The sequence below is a fragment of the Rhamphochromis sp. 'chilingali' genome (genome assembly GCF_963969265.1).
Source record: "Rhamphochromis sp. 'chilingali' genome assembly, chromosome: 9".
Lineage (NCBI taxonomy): Eukaryota > Metazoa > Chordata > Actinopteri > Cichliformes > Cichlidae > Rhamphochromis > Rhamphochromis sp. 'chilingali'.
This window is the reverse complement of record NC_137936.1, coordinates 25,249,551-25,258,831: the sequence shown is the minus strand read 5'-3', so window position 1 is coordinate 25,258,831 and position 9,281 is coordinate 25,249,551. Positions and strand designations below refer to the sequence as shown.

Genomic DNA, 9,281 nt, shown 5'->3' with positions numbered 1-9,281 from the left:
TGTATTCTATAAGAGGCTGGAGCTTGCTGTAAATAGCAATTCCACTTTGGTCTCTCTGCAGCTCTTTTGATCCTCAGTCCAACATTCCCAGTATCTGCCTCTGACCAGATGGTTTAAAGTGGGTACTTACAAAGGTATTAGGGTTAAGCAACCCTGCCTTGTTCCCCTCACTGCTAAGCACTGAGAAATATCATTAGGGATGATCAGAGCTTTTTAGCTCCTGTAAAGCGGCCTGCTAATGAATAACCTTTTAAAGAAATGTACCTGCATAGCTGATGCTGAGCACAAATTGAGAGAATGCAGGCAACTTTCAGGACACTTTATTTTACAGCAAGACTCCTGCCATGATATTTCAGCTGATCTGTGGATGTTTTATGTGACTTGACACAATCAATTGCAAATACATTTGCTGCCTACAATTCATAGCAGCTCTGCTCAAAGCAGATGGTTACTCGGTTGTTTTGTATAATTTCCCTAAATGTGGGGACAAGTTCCAAATAACCGATTATTAAAAAAGATGGTAAAAGAATTGACATGTCCTGAGTGCTGCAAAAACATTTCTGGGCTTGTCTTCTAAAACAATTCCTCCAGTGGTTAATATAAACTTCCTAATTAAAAAAAAAAAAAAAAGTTGTAGTCCTCAGTTATGCTTTCCACTGGCACTACCTTGGTGCCAGCAGACATTTTAGCCTGATGGTGCAGATATGACATTACAGAGAAGCAAAGACACAAAATATAGACTTCAGTGCTGATTTTTTTTGCAGTCAACCATCTTAAAGTCACTGACATCAATAAAATATAAATCAAGTCAATGCACACAGCCATATAGATGTGCTCAATACGACCTCACTGGTTATTTGTGCTGGTCTTATTATTTCAGAAACCACTGATCAACTGGGATCTTTCCCAAACAAGCATCTTTAGGGTTTACAGAGAATAGTTGATTAAAGAGAAAATACCCGGTGAGCAGCAGTTCTCTTGCAGAAAATGCACTGTGGCTACTACATGTCAGAGAATAACCAGACTCCTTTGAGCTGATAGGAAGGCAACAGCATCAAAACACGTTACATCCAAGGTATGCAGAACAGCATTGCTGAACGCATAACACCTTGAACCTTGACGACCACACAGGGACTTCAGTCAAACAGGAAAATTAACACATTTGGACAGTAGATTAGGAAAAGAAAGTTGCCTCGTTTGATGAGTCTCGATTTCTGCTGTGACAGTCAGTTGGTAGGGTCAGAATTTGGCTTAAAACACCAGAAAACCATGAATCTATCCTTTGGGACACTGTACCAAATGAGCCGATTATTATTGCGCAACATGTCCACTCTTTTATGACCACAGTGTTCCCATCTTCTAATGTCACAAAGCTCAGATCATCTGAAATAGTTCTCTTGGACATGGCAATGCACTAAAATGGGCTCTAGTCTCCACACCTTGATCCAACAGAGCACCTTTGGGATGTGGGGAACAGGAGATTTGCATCATGGATGCGCACGTGCCAAACAGCATATGGCAATTGCATGCCATCATATCAACATGGACCACAATCTCTCAGGAATGTTTTCAGAACCTTGTCGAAGGTCTGACAGTTTGCTGCCTCACTTCATATTCTCTATTTTCAGAGACACAGTATAGTTAGAGGCTTATTTTTCCCAACATATTTTATAATACAAAGACATGAAACATAACTATACAATATGTTAAGATTTCTTTACATTTTTCTATCAGCATTTCATTTGTCTTATGAGGATGAAGTAGTTTGATATACTTAAGTCAACAGTCCATACATTATTTTGCTAATTAAGCCAGTTTGTTCTGAGTAGATTTCACTTGACACAGTTTGTTTCTACTGTAACCAAACAAATTTCCCACGTGTGGGACTAAAGGTTATCTTATCTTATGACTCATGTTAGTTCATATGCTGCTGGAGCCGTGACGGCAGCTCATCCAGTGAAATCAGCCGATGCTCCCTAGGAACATCGAGTTGGCCATCCTTATGTCTGTCTAAAAGGAAGCCGTGAATACCCATAGACCGAGAAGTGAGGTAATCATTAACATAATGGTCCCCAATATGAGCTACTCTATCAGCTGGCACACCACATTTTTGCAGTGCCTGACTAAAGATGGCCGGACTGGGCTTTGCTACACCAGCCTCTTCTGATGTTATTAAAAAGCTAAAGTATGACAACAGCCCACAAACGTGTAAGATTGCTTCCAGGCGGTTGTCAAAGTTGGACACCACACCCAGCTTCAGTCCAAGAGAAGAACAACTCTCCAGAGCCTTCTTTGAGTCTGGAAATACCTGAAACAAAGGAATATTATACAGTTTAATATGACATTCTCCAAACATCGGGGGCAAAGTTTAAGTTGCTTTACAAGTCAGATATTTAATGTGCTCTGTTCTTCTGGTTCAGTATGAAATGCTTATTATGATGATTATAGTTAAAAGAAAATACACATCCTGTAGCCTTTATTTATATATTGTTGCATAAAATTTAAAAAAGCATTATTCGAGGAACTGTTTAAAATCTTTAAACAAGGTGTTTTAGGTGTATGAACGTGTCAGTGATCATTTACCTCCCAGTTATCTGCGCTGCAGAAGTTATGGTAAAGATTGTTGGCTACTGTGTTTAGCAAGTCTGGCTCCTGTACACCACACTGAGCGAGAGTGTCCCGCACCACCCCCCTCCACCATGACTGTCCATTCAGGCCCTGACTGATGCCGTAGTTTGGGTATCTACTGGAATACTGTCGATAAACCTGCCGGAAAGCAGCGTCGACCTCCACAGGACTGAGGCTCAAGCCCATACGCTCTGCCTCCTTGCAGTACTGCTCTCCCACAGATGAGCGCACCTTCAGCAGGGTGTCCTTCACATCCCATAGCACCCAGCGCAGAGGAGCTCGCATCACACCTGATGGACACCAAAGAGAAGACAACAGCTGAGCAAAATATGAGTTATCTAATCAGGCTGTTTCACACAGAGAAACATGTTTGAATATTATTAACATTATTTATTTTCTTGTTACGGGAACTGTTTTTCAGGGTGACGATTTTAAGACATTCAAAACTGCTGCTGTAATACTAAGCGTGACCAATTTGACCACTGGTCAACAACATTTCCTGTATTTTATTACACTTTTATTATTGAATATGTTTTAATTATAGTCTGACAGTATTTGCTGAACCACAGCGTTTATTAGCCACAGTCATTAATGATCTATTGTACAATTGCTTGTCTCTGTCGTACCTACCAAGGTGTGATGATAGTGAAAGTGGCCAGTGGGTGACACTGTGGAGATTCGTGTGAGATTCATGTTTTACATTGAAACTGCAACATAATCCTGGCATTACTGCTTCAAATATTTCACTGTATCACAAAGCCTCACTTTGCCCATTATTAGATCTTACAATACAAGAGAGAAACCCCAACAACTGGGTAATCCTCCAGAAAGCACTTGATGACTGTTGGAAAGAAGAAATTACTTTTCATAGGAAGCAAGCCTATCCCAGCTACCATAGGGCGAAAGGCAGGGTATAACCTGGACATGTCACGAATATGACGCACAGCTAACAGACAGAGAGACAGACAACCATCCAAACTCGCGTTCACACCTATTGCCAACTTAGAATAACCAAATAACTAACGATAACGAACCACATGTCTTTGGACTCTGGGAGGAAGACAAAACTCACGCAGAAAGGTTGTGGAGGAACTCAGGTCTCACCGCAGGACCTTCTTGCGGTGAGACAACGGTACTAACCATCATACCACTGTGCTGCGCAGGTCGTCTAATGCTATTAAAATACTTCAGATCCTTCTACTATCCACGTACAGAGGTGTCTGATCTTCCAGGAATGGCGATATTATTTTCAAGGAGGACTGAGTGGTCAGTGTGCAATGACCTCATGTTGATCTCTAATCTGGAACATAATAAAGTTTAGCTTGGCAGCACATTTACCATGGGGGTATACCCTGCTGGATAAGTCCAAATCCTGTTTCGTTGTGTAGCTCCAGGTTTCAGTTCAACTCATATTTGGTTTTAGCAACGTGTTTCTTGCCCCCGAGGTCACCATAATTGGATATGTAAGAGTGGAGTTTGACAATAACTACGTAGCGTTTCTCTGACCAGTGTCCCGTGAAAACAAACTAACGTACCTGCCCGCACACAGCAGTTTAACAGCAGAGGCCAAAGCTTCAGCTTACAGCAAAAACCTCAAATTAGAAAAATGCCGAAATGATACTGAAGTCTTCTCAGCTGTCAACGAAAATAAACAGCGACTAAAGTTAGCTGCCTGCTTTCTTCTTCGTCCTCTTTTCTACTCTGTTCTCTGAGTGGCGGCTGCTACTGCCATCTTCTGAAACAAACCGTAAAAATTCACACACAAAACAAACAAACAAAAAAAAACCCCCCAATAAAATACCAATTATTCTTCCACGTCTCCCAGCTTGTTACTACACACAATAAGCGGCTGTTTAATAATTCTGGTGGAAGCTCTGGTGGCGTTTCTCTACTTATATAAGGACTAAAATAGCGTACACATACATCCATTCCAGTAGATGGCGGTATGGCCAAAAATAAGGAATGAAAAGCGTCATCATGTACGCATGCGCGTAGGCTCACATGGAAGAAAGTGGCAGTAGAAACAAAACAACTGTCACTCGTCAAAATTTCCATGACATGTAGTCTTTTTTAATTAGTTTTATTATTTTTCCAAGACATAAGTATAATCTGATGCTGCTGAATAATGGCAACTCCAGCTATTCGGACGTTTCGGAAGTTAGAGGGCCTGTTCTGTGTCTACAAACCTGCTGGTGTTCACTGGAAACTGGTACGGGACAGCATCGAGACAAATCTTCTTAAAGGTGAGTGTAGTTTATTTTTCACTGGTGTCTTGTGGTCCTGTTGTCAATCACCCATGCGTGCTGTTAAACTGAGGCATGATGCAGCTAATACTCAGCATGCCTTTAACTTAACACTTGAATGTCCTTGCGTGTATTACACCTCAGGTTTGAATGCTGCGCCTTCCCAGCCACTTCCCCACGAGGTTCGACTCTTAGCACAACCCAGACACGAGAGTGAAGCGTCCAAAGGACTCACGGTATCAGCAGTATCGGTTCCTGTACTATCCAAGCACCCTCTGGGTATGTACATCCACCTTACTGAAAATGTTAACAAGTGTTGTCTCCGCTCTGAAGATACATTAACAGATACATTAAGATACATTTATCTGACCTCATGGTCCATGCAGCTGTTTTGTTAGCATCATTGTGAAAAACCAAGTGCAAGTGAAACCAGCTGCACCAACCTCTCGTCCCTATCACTCCACCTTTAAAGTATAAACACCTTCACAACACAGTCAGATGCTTTAGTTTGCAGTAAATCATCAGGTGGCAAAGTTCACAGCCCTTCTTTTACAAAAAAAGACAAAACTTAAAATCTGTTACTTTTACAGAACAAGTGAAAAAAGTACACTCTCTTTCTTTTCTACAGTTTTACATGTCGCAGCATTAAAAAAAAAAAATCCTCTGATCTCCAGCAAGTCTTCACATTTGGTAAATATGACCTCGGATGAACAACAGTGGATAACATAATTTTGTGTCATTGTTTATTTAACAAAAATTAAGCCAAATTTCAGAGGCAGTGTGTGGAAAAAAATTAAATACACAATTGTGTATAGACTTTGATTGAGTGATCATCAGCCAGTGTGACCACCTTTATAAAAGCAGAAAGAGGCAACAGGATGAGGCAGTTATAAGGTCATGCCAAACAATCTGAAGTCCACCATTCTACAGTTGGAGTGATCATTATAATGATTATTATAATGTAGAGAGATGAGACCAAAGTGGAAAGTTTTGGCCATAATGGTCATTGGCCATTTTTACACTCTGCCTCAGCATTTCAGAAGCCGAGATAAATAAATGAGACACAGTGTGTCATGTTGTTGTTCATCTTAGGTTGTATTTGCGTCATTTTTGGTAGCAGATGATATTTGACACATAAACCCTTTGATTTAAAAGAGGTTGTACTTTCTTTTTCACAACTTTTTTTCCACTTTGATATTGAACAGTGTTTATAACTTTTTCTGTGGAGACACAGAAATAACAGATTTCTGTGTCTCCACCGTTTTACCCTGTAACAGGTCATCCATGAAATCTGGTTTCAATTTAGATGTGACTGGAGTAAATTAAACCTCAGGTGTGGTGAATAACACTGTAGTGAGTGAATATAATGTTTCATTTTGATTTTAGTCACAGGACCTGAATTCCAGCATATCCGAGTTGGAGTCGGACATCGCCTCGATACTTTCTCCTCGGGTGTTCTAGGTATAATTTTAGAATTGCTCATTTGAAAAAAATCATTTGTTAATTACAGTGTTGGCATTCGTTTTGTGAATGATCTGAGAATATCCACATATTTCTAAAATGTAAAACGTCAAACACACAATAATAACATGGACTGAACCATCACTCACAACCACTAGCACTTTATATAGCCTCTGTAGAAATTATCCACATATCTCACTTATCTTAACTGCATCACTGTATAGTTCTGTGTAAATAATCATTCTGTACAAACGATAATTTTTAATCCTACAAGTGTTTATAACTTGCATAGTTCGCATTTCTGTATAACTGTATATCTCAGATTTCTGTATAGTTTTTTATTTCATATTTATATCCTGTTCATAGCCTGTTCATAGCTTGTACTCACTACAGCCTGTACATACTTATAGTTATAGAATATTCATAACATACTTCATACCGTGTACATTATAACATACCATAATAGACCCATTTCTGTAATATACTTACATATCTATATTACTGCTAATATATATTGTAATATATCTATATCATGGCTAAAGCACTTCTGGATGGATACAAACTGCATTTCGTTGCCCTGTGCATGTGCAATGACAATAAAGTTGAATTCTATTCTATTCTAGTTCTTGCCGTTGGGAATGGAAACAAGGCGCTGAATGATTTCTACACCACAAGAGTGACGAGGGTAATTTGTAATTTTCTCTCAGACATAAACTGATGCAGTTCAGATCCAACGCTGACAGATCCAATTCTACAATATTTCTTGCAGGATTATACCCTGGAGGCTGAATTTGGAACTGCAACAGATAATTTCACTAACACAGGTCGAGTTGTGGAAAGATCCACCTATGGTATGAATAATTTCTCTTTTAGTTTGAGCTTCCTCAATCTTTCACTTAAAATAGCAAAGTCCTTTTTGATAAAGTATCATGGCGGCACAAAGGTGTTGTGTTTAGAATTGTCACCTCACAGCAGGGAAAGGGTCTTGGCTACGAATCCACTGACCTGCTGGAGTCTTTGTGAGGACTATGTTCTCCCAGTCCTTGGGCTGGTTTCTCTGCAGTCCATAGACATGCGTGTCAATTTAACTCAAAAATATGGTGACTCTTATGGTGACTCTAAATTGGCCGTAGATGTGAATGTGAGTTGTCTGCATCTCTTTGTTAGCCCTGCAACAGAATACCGACCTGTACAGGGTGTACTCCACCTCTTGCCTTATGGAAGTTCAGCCCTGCCTGTGACTGAATTGTGTATGTGGTTTTAAAGGTTTTATAAGAGCAGTTCTAATTTATATACCTGAAGTGCAAGAATATAAGCAAAACACTTGTTATGTGAACTGATGTCCCTTTAAATATACTTAAAAAAAGCTGTCTCCTAGATCACATCACACAGGATAAGCTGGAGAGAGTGCTGTCAATGCTGGAGGGAGTCAACCAAAAAACATTGTTGACGTAAGACGTTACATTTCTGTAAACCTAATAATGGCATCTTTTACCCTCTGCTTTTGCATAAGACCCTCTGTAAATATTTGCAACAGTACTAAACGATATTTGATTAGTTTCTTTTTTGCTGTACAGGTATTCCAGCATAGACATGCGCTCACAGGAAGCCTATGAGATGGCTGTGCAAGGTTTACTGGGTCCAGAGGGGAAATCGACACCCATCTTGACCGGCTTACGTTGCATTCGCTTCCAGCCTCCCAACTTCACATTAGGTAATCTTCACTTGAACACATAAAACATATTTGATGATTTAAAAAAAAAAAATGCGGGTCAAGTTTCAAACATGTCTCCTGTTTTTACAGAGGTGCAGTGCCTAAATGAGACTCAGAAGTATCTGCGTAAAATTGTGCATGAGATAGGACTGGAACTGCGTAGCACAGCAGTGTGTAATGGAGTACGACGCACCAGAGATGGACTTTTTACCCTACAGGACGCTCTGATCCATCACCACTGGACTGCTGCTGATGTCATGCAAGCCATCCAGTTGTATCATTCCACTAAGAGAAATAAAAAACCTTCGAAGGCAGCGAACAAGACATCTGCATTACAAACGTCTGAAGACAATATCACAGAAACTCAACAAAGTGAAATTAATGACGGAGTTGCTAGGTAGATCGTGTAAAATAACTAGTCATTTAAGGCCTATCATTGACCTATGACCCGATCAAAAAAATATTTTATGATGCTGCATAACTTCCCACAGTTTAGCACAGTCAGGAAAGAGGTTTGCAGACTAGAAATCCCGGTGAACATTTGACCAGGATTTGTATACAGGATGTGTATACAAATGGTTGTAAACATTTAAAGCAATACTTTTGTAAAACCCATTGAATTAAACCCAGAAGTCTGCACATATCAATCGATATAAAATTCACTGTGGTGGAAAACAAGAACTGTATTTTGCAATGCTGTAGTATTGCTTAATTCCTTAATGTTAATATTATTTCTTATATTCTGAATGAATTTACAATAATAAAGACCAAAAAGAATGCACGCGTTTGATTATGATATCAGTTTAATTGCTGTGGGTTTGGGTTTTTTTGTTGTTGTTGTTTTTTAGGTCTGTAGATGAGTTCAAATACATGCTTTACTGGCACAAATACTCCCCCAGCTGGCCAAAGGTCAACATTACACTTGTTTTGGTGGCTCCAGACATTGATTAAATTTAAACCAGTAATGTCAAACTAGTAGTGATTAGACTAACTGGAGTCATACTCAGGTCTGATCCTTGTTAAGTTTCAGTGTATGTGGGAAATAAGCAAACCAAAGAAAAGCAGCCAGCTTTCCATTTAAGAGAAATGATAGAGGGTCTGTGCCACAGGATAAAAATGGTAACTTGAAATTAAACCACTTTGCTTCAATTTAAAATGTTTGGGTTTTTTTTTCACAGCATTATGGTGATGTCTAAGATTAAAGAATTTAGTAATGTGAAATTATTTATGGGGAA

General features: G+C 39.5%; 2 protein-coding genes across 5 annotated transcripts; one reads left to right on the top strand and one right to left on the bottom strand.

The window, feature by feature from the left end:
- Nucleotides 1–304: 304 nt before the first annotated feature.
- hdhd3 (haloacid dehalogenase-like hydrolase domain containing 3) lies at nt 305–4,521 on the bottom strand. 4 transcript variants are annotated; one of them, XM_080890360.1, is made up of 4 exons: nt 4,430–4,513; nt 3,259–3,296; nt 2,584–2,918; nt 305–2,308 (listed from the first exon to the last, which is right to left on the bottom strand). In XM_080890360.1, the coding sequence occupies exons 3-4, from the start codon at nt 2,911–2,913 to the stop codon at nt 1,916–1,918; spliced, it is 723 nt and encodes a 240-aa protein (XP_080746486.1). In that variant the 5' UTR covers nt 2,914–2,918; nt 3,259–3,296; nt 4,430–4,513; the 3' UTR covers nt 305–1,915. The 4 variants fall into 4 exon arrangements, with proteins under 4 accessions (XP_080746486.1, XP_080746484.1, XP_080746485.1 ...); XM_080890358.1 differs by lacking the exon at nt 3,259–3,296 and having other exon boundaries at nt 4,164–4,521; XM_080890359.1 differs by lacking the exons at nt 3,259–3,296; nt 4,430–4,513 and adding an exon at nt 3,967–4,157.
- An 87-nt stretch (nt 4,522–4,608) lies between these two features.
- trub2 (TruB pseudouridine (psi) synthase family member 2) lies at nt 4,609–8,827 on the top strand. The gene is made up of 8 exons (XM_080890356.1): nt 4,609–4,871; nt 5,016–5,150; nt 6,258–6,332; nt 6,956–7,017; nt 7,102–7,183; nt 7,711–7,783; nt 7,910–8,046; nt 8,137–8,827. Exons 1-8 carry the CDS (start codon nt 4,754–4,756, stop codon nt 8,445–8,447), a joined length of 993 nt encoding a protein of 330 aa, XP_080746482.1. The 5' UTR covers nt 4,609–4,753; the 3' UTR covers nt 8,448–8,827.
- Nucleotides 8,828–9,281: the final 454 nt, after the last annotated feature.

Bases quoted from the DNA above. Each gene is read 5' to 3' on its own strand.
- hdhd3 (XM_080890357.1), bottom strand. From the start codon at position 3,355: ATGCCAGGATTATGTTGCAGTTTCAATGTAAAACATGAATCTCACACG. The intron at 2,919-3,258 runs GTAGGTACGACA...GGTGTCCATCAG, and splicing joins TTCACTATCATCACACCTTG to GTGTGATGCGAGCTCCTCTG. The intron at 2,309-2,583 runs GTAAATGATCAC...CCTTTGTTTCAG, and splicing joins GCAGCGCAGATAACTGGGAG to GTATTTCCAGACTCAAAGAA.
- trub2 (XM_080890356.1), top strand. From the start codon at position 4,754: ATGGCAACTCCAGCTATTCGGACGTTTCGGAAGTTAGAGGGCCTGTTC. The intron at 5,151-6,257 runs GTATGTACATCC...TTTTGATTTTAG, and splicing joins ACTATCCAAGCACCCTCTGG to TCACAGGACCTGAATTCCAG. The intron at 7,184-7,710 runs GTATGAATAATT...GCTGTCTCCTAG, and splicing joins TGTGGAAAGATCCACCTATG to ATCACATCACACAGGATAAG.